The sequence below is a fragment of the Lepidochelys olivacea genome, assembly GCF_965140295.1.
Source record: "Lepidochelys olivacea isolate rLepOli2 genome assembly, chromosome: 10".
NCBI lineage: Eukaryota > Metazoa > Chordata > Testudines > Cheloniidae > Lepidochelys > Lepidochelys olivacea.
Window position 1 is genome coordinate 38,903,837 of NC_140420.1, and position 15,491 is coordinate 38,919,327.

General features: G+C 47.3%; 1 protein-coding gene across 9 annotated transcripts in view; it reads left to right on the top strand.

Moving 5' to 3' along the window:
* Positions 1-15,491, top strand: part of MAPK8IP3 (mitogen-activated protein kinase 8 interacting protein 3) — a 156,264-nt gene that overhangs the window by 108,336 nt on the left and 32,437 nt on the right. For 6 of the 9 annotated variants that reach the window (XM_084641155.1, XM_084641152.1, XM_084641156.1 and 3 more), the window contains 3 exons: positions 7,743-7,894; positions 10,966-11,022; positions 11,551-11,721. In XM_084641155.1, the coding sequence (XP_084497281.1) occupies positions 7,743-7,894; positions 10,966-11,022; positions 11,551-11,721 (380 nt within the window). The remainder of the gene's footprint in view (positions 1-7,742; positions 7,895-10,965; positions 11,023-11,550; positions 11,722-15,491) is intronic. The other 3 variants (XM_084641154.1, XM_084641159.1, XM_084641158.1) reach the window with 1 other exon arrangement.

A 15,491-nucleotide genomic window follows, 5' to 3' on the forward strand; every position in this document is an offset into this window, starting at 1 on the left:
TTAGCAACAAGAAGAAGGTCAGGGAAAGTGTGGGACCCTCACTGAATGAGGGAGGTAACCTAATGAGACGATGTGGAAAAAGCTGAAGCAGTCAGTGCTTTTTTTGCCTCGGTCTTCACAGGCAAGGGCAGCTCCCAGACTACTGCACTGGGCAACACAGCATGGGGAGTAGGTGAGCAGCCCTCAGTAGTGAAAGAACAGGCTAAGGACTATTTAGAAAAGCTGGACATGCACAAGTCCATGGGTCCAGTTCTAATGCATCCAAGGGTGCTGAGGGACTTAGCTGATGTGATTGCAGAGCCATTGGCCAGTATCTTTGAAAACTTGTGGCGATCAGGGGAGGTCCTGGATGACTGGAAAAAGGCAAACATAGTGCCCATCTTTAAAAAAGGGAAGAAGGAGAAGGCAGGGAACTACAGCCTCACCTCAGTCCCTGGAAAAATCATGGAGCAGGTCCTCAAGGAATCCATTTTGAAGCACTTGAAGGAGAGGAAAGTGATCAGCAACGGTCAACATGGATTCATCAAGGGCAAGTCATGGCTGACCAACCTGATTGCTTACTATGATGAGATAACTGGCTCTGTGGATATGGGGATGCAATATAACTTGACTTCAGCAAAGCTTTTGATACGGTAGTCTTGCCAGCAAGTTAAAAAAAGTATAGATTGGATGAATGGACGATAAGGTGGTTAGAAAGCTGACTAGATTGTCGGGCTCAATGGGTAGCAATCAATGGCTTGATGTCTAGTCGGCAGCCGGTATCAAGTGGAGTGCCCCAGGGGTGGGTCCTGGGGCCGTTTTGTTCAACATCTTTATTAATAAGCTGGATGATGGGATGGATTGCACCCTCAGCAAGTTCGCAGATGACACTAAGCTGGGGGGAGAGGTAGATACGCTGGAGGGTAGGGATAGGGTCCAGAGTGACCTAGACAAATTAGAGGACTGGGCCAAAAGAAATCTGATGAGGTCCAACAAAGAGAAGTGCAGAGTTCTGCATTTAGGAAGAAAGAATCCCATGCACCGCCACAGGCTGGGGACTGACTGGCTAAGCAGCAGTTCTGCAGAAAAAGACCTGTGGATTACAGTGGACAAGAAGCTGGATATGAGTCAGCAGTGTGCTCTTGTTGCCAAGAAGGCCAATGGCATATTGGGCTGTATTAGTAGGAGCATTGCCAGCTGATCGAGGGAAGTGATTATTCCCCTCTATTTGGCACTGATGAGGCCACACCTGGAGTATTGCGTCCAGTTTTGGTTTCCCCTCGCCCACTAAAGAAGGGATGTGGACAAATTGTAGAGAGTCCAGTGGAGGGCAATGAAAATGACTTATGAGGATAGGCTGAGGGAACTGGGCTTATATAGTCTGCAGAAGAGAGGAGAGAGGGAGCATTCGATAGCAGCTTTCAGTTACCTGAAGAGGGGTTCCAAAGAGGATGGAGCTAGGCTGTTTTCAGTGTTGGCAGATGACAGAACAAGAAGCAATGGTCTCAAGTTGCAGTGCGGGAGGTCAAGGTTGGATATTAGGAAACACTATTTCACTAGGAGGGTGGTGAAGCACTGGAATGGGTTACCTAGGGAGGTGGTGGAATCTCCATCCTTAGAGGTTTTTAAGGCCTGGCTTGACAAAGCCTTGGCTGGGATGATTTAGTTGGTGTTGGTCCTGCTTTGAGCAGGGGATTGGACTAGATGACCTCCTGAGGTCCCTTCCAACCCTAATATTCTATGATTTTGTGATTCTCTGTGATCAGTGCTAAGGAAGAGGTCTCATAAGACCAATCAGAACTGCTCCAGGTCTTGGGGCAACTCCTCTGCCCCAGGGAAAGTGTATACTGGCTCTGGCGCATGGGATGGTGGGGGTACCTCTGACCCTTCCCTGGTTCCAATTGGGAAGGGCAGAAACCTGATACCATTGACTCTGGTTCCAACCTCTGGGTGTCTGTTTAGTCTGGTGCCAATGAAGTCGATGTCGGTACCGATTAGCCACTGTGTCAATGAATCAGGCTGCATCAGATCTGCTCTGCCTTTCCATTTTGTCCTCACTGTTGGTCCAGGACTTTGAGGTTCCCTCCTTTAGCAGCCCCTCTAGTGGAGTATGCCGCCGAACCTTCGTGCCCCTTGGGACCATACCTAGATGCTCCCCTCCCCATAATGGGTGTGGAGCTGGTACCGGAGTCAGTGCAGGGGATGTCAGCACCGGGACCCTCTTCAGCCCCACTGCACTTGATGCTGCAAGTGCTCCCATAGCACCTCTCACTGCCTTCGACATTCGAGCACTCCGATACTGCTGTTTGTGCTGGGACCAACAGTGCCTGTGGCACCGGCATGTTGCATATTAACAGTACTGCTTTCATCAGAGGTGTTGATTCCCGCCTTGTTTTGGGCAATGGATGAATTGGACTGCCTATTGGCTTCGTTGAGCATCACTCCGCCCATGTCGCTGAGATCCTAGGCTCTGATTCAGAGTCGGAGTCGTCATCCTCCTGCTTTGCATCACTCAATGAATTCCAGGGGCCACCAGTGGACCAGTATGGCTTCCAGGATTGGCATGTGTCCTGTGGCTGGGATGGAGGTCCCTCACCTGGCTCCTACTGGCTTCCAATGCCCTATCCATATCAGTGGCCTTGGACTCAGTGGGACACTCCTCATTCATGGAGATCCTACTCTTTGTCATGTTCAAAGCCAAAGTCACCTGCCACGTTGATGGTGGTGGCTTTGGATGAGCCACAGGCCCAGGCAGCAGTGGTCTTCCTCCCTGCGGAGCTACCAGAGACCTCCATTCCGGGTACATCTTCCTGGAAGCAAGAGCCGGTTCTGGCTCAGCTGAGACCTTTGTCCTCATTGCCAGATGTTGTTGTGCTGCCGGGTTCATCCTCCCCTTCTATTCTGGAGGACTGGAAGGTGTACCAGGACCTTTTACTCTGTGTAGCCACATCCCTGGGCATGCAGGTGGAGTTTCTCCAAGAGAACACACACAAACTGGTGGACATTTTAAGCCTGCCATCCCCAGGAGAGTGGCACTCCCGATCAATGATGTGCTCCTTGAGCTGAGGAGAGTCCTGTGGAGTATACCGGCATCGGTGCTGCTGGTGGCTAAGTGCATGGAAAAGCACTACTTGGTTCCCATGCAGGGATTTGAGGAGTTTTATTGCCACACAGACCCAAATTCCCTGGTCGTAATGGTGGTAAACAACAGGACCCAGCAGGGTAGATTCAAGTTTACCCCCAAGGACAGAGACTCCAAGCTGTGGATTTTCTGGGCAGGAAGATCCGTACCTTGTTGTTCCTACACGTGAGGATCGCCAATCAACAGGTTTTGCTGGGCAAGTCTGATTTTGTCAATTGGTCAGCCGTGGCTAAATTCGAGGACTAGTTGCCTGAGGCCTCATGTGAGAAGTTCCGGGCATTCATTGCAGAAGGCTGTTTGGTGGCCAGAATGTCCCTTCAGTCTGCCCTTGATGGGGCAGACACCTCGGCCAGAGTCATGGCCTCGGCAGTAACTATGAAAGAAGACTTCCTGGCTGCAAAACTCTGGGACCACTCTGGACATCCAGCAAGCCATCGAGGACTTACCCTTTGACCGCCACATCTTGTTCTTGGACAAGACGGATGACACTTTGCACTCCTTCAAGGATTCCATGGCTGCTTTGAGGTCCTTGGGAGTGTACATGCTGTCTGCACAAAGATGCCACTATGGGGTGCAGCAGCAGCAACAGTATTGTCCACAGCACTCCTTTCCCTCTGAAACAGCAGGACTACCCTAGAAAGAGGGATAGAGCCCACAAGAGGAAGCAGTTGGGCTCAGGCTTCAGACAGTCCACATGTCCTCCCTCAGTGCAGGCTTTTGAATCTGTAGTCCAGAGCATTGGTCCAGTCACTACCCCACCCTTTCCATCCCCTTTTACAATGCTTAGGACTTGATTACCTCCAGCAGCTGGGTCCTAGACAATATCAGATCAGACCATGCAATCCAGTTCACCTCCATGCCCCCTTCCCACATCCCTTCTGTCCTCTGCAGGGACCTCTCTCACCTCCTCATCAAACAGGTCAGCTCTCTGTTGAAGATGGGAGTGGTGGAGGAGGTTCTTCCGGAACACCGGGGGCACAGTTTTTACTTCCAGTACTTCCTGATACTGAAATTCAAGGGCAGGATCTCAACCTTTGTGGCCTCAACAAATTCATCAAGTACGTGATGATGCAGGGTCATTCTATTGGCTATTCTCCTGCATGGTCTCAGAATAACTGGTTCACTGCTCTGGACCTTCAGGGCACTTACTTTCATGTGGGAATTCTACTGAACCACAGGAAGTTTCTGCGTTTTGTGATAGAAAAATGCCACTTTCACTATACGGTTCTCCCATTCAGGCTCTCTTCTGGCCCCTGAGTCTTTACCAAATGCATGGTGTTGGTCATGGCATATCTCAGGAGGAAGGGAGTTACCATACCTTGATGACTGGTTGCTGAAGGGAAGCTCCAGAGAGGAGGTTCTTGCCCACATTGACACCACGTTGGGTTTGCTCAACCATCTGGGACTCATTTTAAAACACTGCAAAGTCAACCTTGGCTCCCACTCAAAAAATCGAGTTCATCGGGGCCCTGTTAGATTCCATGAGGATGAGGGCGTTCTTGCCAACCGAGGCAATTCAACGGCTCTGCCTCAGTGTGCAATATCAGCCTTCCATAATAGTCCACGTATGTCTGAGCCTATTGGGCCATATGTCCGCTTGCATGCAAGTGGTCCAGTTCACCAGGTTGTGCCTTTGCCTTCTTCAGATGTTGCTCAGGATGGTCTACTGTCCTGCCTTACATTCTCTAGACAGGTTGCTTCACCTTCCTCCAGCAGTCCTGGATTTCTTGCACTGGTGGAAGTACACTTGCAACGTGTTCCAAGAAGTCCCCTTCATGAGGCCCTCCCCGACCAAGTCTGTTGTTACTGACACCTCCCTTCTGGGTTGGGGGACATATCTGGACTCATTGAGGGTGCAGGGCCTGTGGTTGGAACAGGAAACCTCACTCCATATCAATGTGTTGGAACTTTGGGCCATCCACAATGCATATTGTACCTTCTGAGATCACATCAGACACACACTGGTTCACATACTCCCTGACAATACCACCGCAATGTACTATGTGAACAAGCGAGGGTGGGGGGCATATTCCAGGTTACTCTGCCTGGAGGCGATCAACCTGTGGCAATTTTGCCTTGAAGGAGACATCACTCCAGTAGCAACCCATTTGCCAGGGGAGCATAATCGTCTTAATGGACCATCTCAGCAGGGTTTTCTCCCTGAGCTATGAGTGGTCTCTGAAGGAGAGTAGTCTCTGGGCTGTCTTTGCAACATGGGGTATCCCCAGGATCAACCATTTTTTGACGAGGAAAAACAGGAAGTGTTGGCTATTCTGCTCTCGACGGGGCCTCCACCCAGGCTCCTTCCAACATTTTCCACTGCAGCTGGTGATTGACTCTTCTGTATGCTTTCCACCTATTCCGGTTATTCCTCAGGTCATCCTCAAGCTCAAAGCAATTTGGGCCAAGCTCATCCTCGTTGCTCCAGCATGGCTGAGGCAGTGCTGGTTCTCAGATCTCCTTGCTCTGTCAATTCAACCTCCCATACCACCTTCCTCTCCATCCCGACCGGCTTGCTCAGAAACACAGCCGCACCCTCCATCCTGCGATCAGCTCCCTGCACGTCATGGCTAAATTAAGAGGAAAAACAGTGCTTGGATGCTGTCCAACAAGTCCTACTCAACAGTAGGAAATCTCCAGTAGGACGACCTACTTAGCTAAATGGAAGTGGTTCTTGGTGGGGTCCTTGGCTTACGGGACCCATCTGGCGGAGACTTCCATCCAGGACATTTTGGAGTACCTGTTACCTTTGCAGAAATTGGGCCTGCCCTCAGTTCACTGAGAGTGCACTTGGCAGCAATATCAACGTTCCATCCCCCGATTCAAGGGAAGTCAGTTTTTTCCAATGCCATGGCAACACTTCATCCTCCAAGGATAAGGTAACGCTGTGACCACAGCCAAAGTTTTTATCCAAGGTGGTCTCTGTTTCATCTGAATCAGGTAGTGTGCCTGACCTCCAGAATATGGAAATGTCTAGCCTTTTATCTAGACAGAACTAAACAGTGTTGTGTTTCGCCTCGCCTGCTTGTGTCATATGCAGACCTCAAGAAGGGGCAAGCAGTCTCTGCAAAGACCATCTCTAGATGAATAAAATCCTGTATCAGGGCTGCGTGTGAGAGAACTTCAGCTGCACCTCCTCAGCGGATATGGCTCATCCAGGAGAGCACAGGCAACATCAATAGTGTTCCCCAGTGACATTTCCATACTGGACATTTGCAGGGCCACCACATGGTCATCCGTACATGCATTTATGAACCACTGTGCTATTTCCTCTTCTTCTTTCAGAGCAAGCACAGGCCTCAGAAGAGTGATCCTGTGATCTTTATTTCAGTAGACTCGGAGCCCGGCTCCAGATTGGGGTACTGCTTGTGAGTCACCCTAAGCAGAATACATGTCTGCATCTAGTCGAAGAAAAAATGGTTACTTACTGTAATTGTGCTGCTTCAAGGTGTGATGCAGACACGAATTCCATGACTCATCCTCCGTCCCCTCTGCATTGGAGTCTCCTCTCCTGGGATTTCAGTGTGAAGGAATTAAGGGAGGTCAGGGCAGTAATGCCTCATATAGCCAGGGCAGGAGTCACAGCCGTGAGTGCCACTCCTCTACGGGTACTACTAGGCAAAAGGCTCTGGCTTTGGTGTGCTGGGTGTAAGAGGAATACACGTCTGCATCACATCTTGAAGAACCAGTTACAGTCAGTAACCTTTTCTTATTGGGAGTTGGCAGAGAGGAACTAACCAGCTTGAGCCCTGCGCTTGGGACTTGCTGAACATCTTACCTGAACAATCTCCATATGGCAGGAAATTCTGCTGAGCCATACAGAAATTCTTTTGTTTTTCAAATGTCATAATTGCATGCGCCTTGCATTTCCAGTGACTAATTTTTCTAACTTCACAGGTAACCACTAAGAACATTGGAATTTTAGATTTTGAGGGTTGAACCACTTAGTTTATTTCAGTCTGTAAAAGCCTAGTGCTAGGGAGCTCTTTGAGTGCAGAGACTATGTGCCCATGTCTCTCCCAGGTCTGTGTCTAGTGAATCATGAGCAACATTCTGTCCTCCCCTTACAAATGGCTTTTCCTTCCTGGTCCTGGTAGCTGAGTATACCTTCTAACCCAAAATGCTTGTTGTGCCCCATCCTAACCTTTAGCCTTTAGCACTGGTTAGCTGGGGAATTACTGCACATGGGAATTTTGACCATGTCCTTTTCCCCATGCTGCACAGTGGTTAGTGGGAGGAAGTGCCTCCTTGGCATCCTCCCCAGAGAATCAGCCAGACTCAGAGAGAGAGCAGGTGAGTGCAGTCATGCCAGGTGACCAGGGAAAGCGTTTTCCTTGGTGATCTGTAGCAGCAGTTCCCCCTACCCCACCATTTTCTCTTCTTAGTGAAAATGAGCAGGATGCCTCCCATCTCTTCCCCCTCCATTATGAACAAATGCTGTTACATGGTGCTCCCTGCTTTTTGTCCCCAAACTGCTGCTGGAGCCATTTGGCTACAGTTAGAGCCTCAAGTGGGAGGGGAAACATTAAACAAGATAGGCAGACAGCCGACAATTATGTCTTTCATCTCCTAACTTCCTCTTTACTAACCTCAACCCCCTTCCATTTCTTGTTGGCTGAAGCAGTGCTCCTCCCCCCTGCAGGACAACATTCCCATAGCCCAGCGCCGCCGCTTTACCCGTGTAGAGATGGCCCGTGTCCTGATGGAGCGCAACCAGTACAAAGAGAGGCTAATGGAGCTACAGGAAGCAGTCAGATGGACAGAGATGATCAGGTGAGGCTGGGAGTTCCTGTACAAGAGGGTTGGGGCACAATCTGGTCACATATTTGGCTTATAGGTCGGACCTTACAATTTGTGGGGCCCAAATAAAGAAATTAGGTTGTGAATTGCTGAAGGTTCTCAGAACATAGTGAGGTCTCTGATGCTTAAAACCTGCTCTTTTGGTTCCTGTAGCTGGGGCTGGGGCTGAGAATGAGTGTATGAGTTGTCAAAGATACATGGAGGCCCTGAGTGGTTTTGTTTAAGATTGGTCCTGCTGGCTAAGGTGAATCTTGCAGAGTTCCCTGTATGTGCCTTATAACATGGGAAATGAGGAGTAAAGATGGCCCCTAATGGTTTCAGAGTAGCAGCCGTGTTAGTCTCTATCCACAAAAAGAACAGGAGTACTTGTGGCATCTTAGAGACTAACAGATTTATTTGAGCATAAGCTTTTGTGGGCTACAGCCGACTTCATCGGATGCATGCAGTGGAAAATACAGTAGAACTATTTTATATACACAGGGAACATGAAACAGTGGGTGTTACCATACACACTATAACGAGAGTGATCAGTTAAGGTGAGCTATTACCAGCAGGAGAGAAATAAAGCCTTTTGTAGTGATAATCAAGATGGGCCATTCCCAGCAGTTGACAAGAACGTGTGAGGAACAGTGGGGCGGGGGGGGGGATAAACATGGGGAAATAATTTTACTTTGTGTAATGACACATCCACTCCCAGTCTTTATTCAAGCCTAATGTAATGGTGTCCAGTTTGCAAATTAATTCCAATTCAGCAGTCTCTCGTGGGAGTCTGTTTTTGAAGTTATTTTGTTGTAATATTGCGACTTTTAGGTCTGTAATCGAGTGACCAGAGAGATTGAAGTGTTCTCCAACTGGTTTTTGAATTTTATAATTCTTGATGTCTGATTTGTGTCCATTTATTCTTTTATGTAGAGACTGTCCGGTTTGGCCAATGTACATGACAGAGGGGCATTGCTGGCACATGATGGCATATATCACATTGGTAGATGCGCAGGTGAACGAGCCTCTGATAGTGGCTGATGTGATTAGGCCCTGTGATGGTGTCCCCTGAATAGATATGTGGACACAGTTGGCAACAAGCTTTGTTGCAAGGATGGGTTCCTGGGTTAGTGTTTTTGTTGTGTGGTGTGTGGTTGCTGGTGAGTATTTGCTTCAGGTTAGGGGGCTGTCTGTAAGCAAGGACTGGCCTGTCTCCCAATATCGGTGAGAGTGATGGGTCGTCCCTCAGGATAGGTTGTAGATCCTTGATGATGCACTGGAGAGGTTTTAGTTGGGGGCTGAAGGTGACGGCTAGTGGCGTTCTTTTACTTTCTTTGTTGGGCTTGTCCCATAGTAGGTGACTTCTGGGTACTCTTCTGGCTCTGTCAATCTGTTTCTTCACTTCAGCAGGTGGGTATTGTAGTTGTAAGAATGCTTGATAGAGATCTTGTAGGTGTTTGTCTCTGTCTACATGCCTCCAGTTTTCATCCAGACCACACCACACGATCCATTGTCTACAGCCAAGCTCTACGATACAACCGCATTTGCACCAACCCCTCAGACAGAGACAAACACCTACAAGATCTCTATCAAGCGTTCTTACAAATACAGTACCCACCTGCTGAAGTGAAGAAACAGACTAACAGAGCCAGAAGAGTACCCAGAAGTCACCTACTATGGGACAAGCCCAACAGAACGCCACTAGCCATCACCTTCAGCCCCCAACTAAAACCTCTCCAGCTCATCATCAAGGATCTACAACTTATCCTGAAGGATGACCCATCACTCTCACAGATCCTGGGAGACAGGCCAGTCCTTGCTTGTAGACAGCCCCCCAACCTGCTTGTAGACAGCCCCCCAACCTGTGGTGTGTGGTTGCTTACTCACCAGCAACCACACACCACACAACAAAAACACTAACCCAGGAACCTATCCTTGCAACAAAGCCCATTGCCATCTGTGTCCACATATCTATTCAGGGGACACCATCACAGGGCCTAATCACATCAGCCACACCATCAGAGGCTCGTTCACCTGCGCATCTACCAATGTGATATATGCCATCATGTGCCAGCAGTGCCCGTCTGCCATGTACATTGGCCAAACCAGACAGTCTCTACGTAAAAGAATAAATAGACACAAATCAGACGTCAAGAATTATAACATTCAAAAACCAGTTGGAGAACACTTCAATCTCTCTGGTCACTCGATTACAGACGTAGAAGTCGCAATATTACAACAAAAATACTTCAAAAACAGACTTCAACGAGAGACTGCTGAATTGGAATTAATTTGCAAACTGGACACCATTACATAAGGCTTGAATACAGACTGGGAGTGGATGTGACATTACACAAAGTAAAACTATTCCCCCCCACACACACACACTGTTCCTCGCACGTTCTTGTCAACTGCTGGAAATGGCCCATCTTGATTTTCACTACAAAAGGTTTTTTTTCTCTCCTGCTGGTAATAGCTCACCTTACCTGATCACTCTCATTACAGTGTGTATGGTAACACCCATTGTTTCATGTTCTCTGTGTATATAAAATCGTCCTACTGTATTTTCCACTGCATGCATCCAATGAAGTGGGCTGTAGCCCACGAAAGCTTATGCTCAAAAAATTTGTTAGTCTCTAAGGTGCACAAGTCCTCCTGTTCTTTTTTCCCTAATTTAATGAATCTCTGTGACTGCAGCTAAAAATGAAAAATAATATCTGAGCCCCCAGTTACCAGGGGCTGACTGTGGCCCTGGTAGTGATTTGAGCTGATACCACTGATACCACTTTAAATTGACAGCATTTGTTTCCACATCATACACACATGGAGACACAATCTACTCCAGTCTCCTTTCATTACTCAAGATGGCTGTACCTCAGCTCCTTTTGTTCATGTCATCCTTTGAATCATGTTGCCAGAAGAAATTCTTGAATGGAGGACTCCAAGTCTGCCTCCTCCCCTCTTTGCCCCTGGAGCCAACCAGCTGCCCTGAAGCTGGGTAAAAAGGGAAACATCTCCTTAGTATGATGCTGAAATTAATGGTTGTCTGAAACATTTGTCCTCAGAGCTTCCCGGGAGCACCCATCTGTCCAGGAGAAGAAGAAGTCCACTATTTGGCAATTGTAAGTTACTGGATGGTCTGTGAAGACTTAAAAGAGGATAGTGTTGCTGTTACTATTTTAGGCACCAGCCTGATAGCACGAGAAGCAGAATCGAAGTAGAGATGAGCCAAAAATGTAAGCTGTTATCTGAACCACTATACCCCAAAAACCTCATTGGTCCAGGTAAAATGGAAATCAAATCTAAACTACATATGGCTTTTGTTTTACAAATCCTGTGGAGATGACTTACAACTGGGACTGGAGAGGTGTAATGGACTCTCACACATGTACTCACAATCAGTTTACAGCAAGGGACAGTAATCATAATATAACTGATTCAGAACAGGGTAGCCTCCACTGGTGAAAACAAACACAGACACAAACCCATCTGTAGTGCTAAGGATCACTGCACTCAAACCTGGGCAATTCCATGGAAGGATTTTCAGGACTCCTGTTCTTGTGCTTGTTTCTTCCATATCTTGAATCTGTGTTGCAGATTGTCCTTCTGCTCTTCTCATTCCTTATTTGTTGGCTTCTCTCCATTCCCAGCTTTAGTCGCCTGTTCAGCTCTTCCTCCAGTCCCCCGCCTGCGAAGAGGAACTACCCATCGATGAACATCCACTATAAGTCTCCAACAGCAGCTGGGTTCAGTCAACGCCGCAGCCATACCATGTGCCAGATCTCTTCTGGCAGCCGCACCCTCGAATTCTTCCCTGAAGAGTGAGTCACCTGCTATGAGCAAAGCCAGATCCCTCTGCAGATCAGCCAAGTGGCAACCAAATTGTTTTAAAATGGGCTTTTTCTCAGAGGACTGTGGCTTAAATGGTACATTAATCAGTTTAATGAAGAAGATGGATCCCCTGCCTGTGTTACCTGTTAAGGACAGTGTTTAATTCTGTACTTAGCTGTGGAATCTCGCCAGGCTCTTGTGTATATCCACCTGACCTTTCACCCCTCACTTCTCCCTGGGGCAGGCTCAGCAGATTAGCAGTATGTGCTCTATCTTCCCAAATGTGTTTTTGGTTTTATCTTGTGCTCCGTAGGCCATGATGAGATTTCATCTAGATGAGCCAGGAGCAAAGTGACCCTGCTGTGATTCAGTTGCCCACCAGCTCTGGATCAAGTCCTGAACACCATTGGCTGCACTGGCTATGTGGGAGGATGAAGAAGGGCTTTGGTAGAGATACTGAGGACTCCACCAGCAGCCTCTTTCCTCTGTCCCCTCCAGGGCTCAACTGTAGACTCCTGGGTGCTTTCTCAGCAGCACTGCCCAGGCTACAGTATTTGATTTTAACACTTACAGTGCTGGAAGAGGGCCACTCAGCTGTTGCTGCTGCAGAATTGCCCCCTCCCCCTTTGTGCCTCTGCTACAGTGGACTTTTAATTCTTTGTTTATATTGCATGTGGTCTGTGATTTTCAGCTTTTAGTTTTTGAGGAGTTGTGTTTTGTGGAAGGAGTTTGGATTATGTGACAGTAGAATGCTGTTCCCTATGCAGCTTTGCAAGGGAGTTGTTGGAAGGGCACTGGATCAGGAATGGAAGAGGTTCTCTCTAGACTGTGAAGCTCTAGACCTTTTGCACACTGTTCAATTTCTCTTTCATACACTTTATCCAGCAATTGGCCTGCAACATCTGCTCTGTTGGGTGGACTGTATCCTGGTCTTAATGACTGAACCATGTTAATGAAGTGTGGGTTCTCATATTGTGGACTGCAGAGTAGGTCATGACCCCATTTTAATAGGATCGCCAGGTCCAGCATTAGACTTGTTGGAACCTGGGGCTGAAGCTGAAGCCCAAGTTTCACCCTCACCTGGGATGGCGGGGCTCGGGCAACAGCCCCCTCTCCCCACATCCATGATGGCAGGGCTCATGCTGTGCATCCCCTACCCCCCGAGGTCATATACCGACTTAGTTGTCAGAATGGGGTTAGTGGTGCAATGATGTTTCAGAACCTATCACGGGGCTCAGACTCACCGGCAGCACCTCCTGCTGGTTGTCTCAGGGAATTAGCGTTCCAGCCTCCAGAGCACCCTCTTCAGGCCAGTGTCTCGCTTTGCTGCTGGCTCCTGCGTCCCTCCCAGGACCCCGGTGCCCCTTTCACTGGGTGCTGCCCCCTGGCAGTACCCCACAGTTCTGGGTCTCCCCCTCCCAGAGGAACCCCCCACCCACTATCCCTACCTCACCTCAGTCATAGGCTCCTACCAGTCACCAGCTAGCCCCCACGCCCTAGGGCAGACTGCAGTATGAGCCACTCATTACAGGCAAGGCTGGGTTTGGACCTGCTGCCTCTGCCTACCCGTGGCTGCCCCTGCAACACCCGTACCTGATAGGCCTTCCCAGGCCTACAGCCGGGGGCTTTGCTAGGCCAGAGCTCCCTGGCTCCCTTGGCCTTTCCCCAGCCCTGCTCCAAACTATTCCAGTCTCTGCAGTCAGGTCCCTCCCTCTCAGAGCTAGAGAGAGAGTGCTCTCTGGATCTCTGGCTCACAGCCTTTATTAGAGCCAGCTGGGCCCTGACTGGGGCGTGGCCCCCAGCTGAGGCTGCTTCCCCAATCAGCCCCGTTGCCTTTCTTCTGCAACAGTCCTCTCTCAGGGCTGTTTTAAACCCCTCTGGGCCCGAGCAGGGTGTCCACCCCGCTACAGAACCCCTTTGCTATGTTATAGATTCCTGTTAGTTTCATGCTGTCCAGAGTGTTCTTTTGCTGCTTTTGTTTGTACATTGGAATGATAAAAACAGCCCATTGAGAGTTGAGACTGATGTTCAAAAAGCCTCTATTATTAGTAAAATATAGCCAAAGACCAAATTTTGCCCTGTTATGCCAGTGTAAATCAGGAGTTACTCCACTGGAGTCAATGGAATTTCCCAGATTTACATCTGTGTGATTAAGATCACAATTTGGGCTTCAGTAAACAGTGTGATGTGCTGTCTCAGGGGAGACCCATATGAGAGGGTGACCGCCAGCATGGATTTGATTTAAATCATGATTTAAATCATTAGTCAGGAAGACTTGATTTAATCATGGATTTCTACATAAAAGTGCATTCTTGTTGGTTGTTATAACCTTAATATAAATTCTTCACAACTCAGAGATGAATGTAGGTTTCATTTTTAGAAGGTACACACTTTACATTTTTAAGTGATTTATTTTGAAAACTTTTCAGATTAGTTTTACAGCTATATCAGAAAAGGAATGATTGTTTGGTTATTTCATTTACCAAAGGTAATTGAAGCAGATATTGATGAAGTGATTGGGAGATAAACTATCTCCAATTCAACAGGTTAATCATTAATATTTGGAGGATTTTTTTGCCATGCTGTATTAGGAGGAGACCATTACCAGACAGACATTTAAATTGTTTTATTTAACTAAAACAACAACGTTATGTATTGAAGAAAAAAATCCAGAACAGCAAACATATAATATTTTAACAAAACAAACATGAATTTTTTATTTAAACATTCAAGTTTTTTTTAAATCAGGTTTGTTTTTGTTCACGTTATTTTTAACTAAAATAGTTAAATGAAATATTTAAAAAAAAATTAAATCGACTGTGTCAGTCAGGTCAACATGAGAAACTTAAAATATTGGCTTCTCCAGCTAACTCAGTCGTCTTCACCTTCATTTTCCTGTTTGTTCATAATCTGGAAAAGAAAAACAAGCTTTCCTGCTATTTCAGGTCCCAAATGATTTCTCAATTTGGAATGACTAGTCCAAAGGAAGAAAATATTCTTTTTTACACCGGCAGAAGAAGCTACTGCTGTTAAAAGTGAGATTATCACTTCAACAGTCTCTGAATCCAAGTGCTTAAGTGATTTCCACCAGTTCACTGGTGTGACTTTCTTTAAACATCATCAGCAAACATATATTTCTTGAATGGGTTCACCCTTAGCTCTGAAGTTTATTATAATTGGCATTATGAAGGGATGATTGCTGGATGTCCATGTCATAGCCAACTCCTCTTCTTCAGCAGTTAAGGTTTGACCCCATTACCGAATATTGAGAATATTTGCAAGAAAATGAGCTGGAGATAGTGCTTGTCCGATTCGTTTTTTTAATGCTTGTAATTTAACTCTGTCATTGCATATTTCTCTTTTTAAGATCTCACTCAGTTCCTTCCAAATTTCAGCAGCGTCATCAATAAAACAGATGTTTCCCTGCATTTTCTTCAAGGCTACAGAAATAGGCTTCAGGGCACTCAGCATGTGTTCAACATTTCTCTTAAGCCCCATGTTGAGAACTTTGGCTGTGACAGTGCCATCTATTTTTTCACGATTTTGTTCACAAACTGTCATCAGATTAGGCCAATTCCTGATATAGTGCTCAAAACAGTCCACTGCTGAGTTCCATCGCACGCCTTGTGGGAGAGTTAGCTTGGTTCCTCCCACTTTTTTCAGAGCAGCTGCTGCAAAGTGGTTGTTACAGAAGTACTTTGCCATTTCAACAACATTAGCCTTTATTTCTGGGACACTGAAGTCTTTGGCTAGGAGGTGC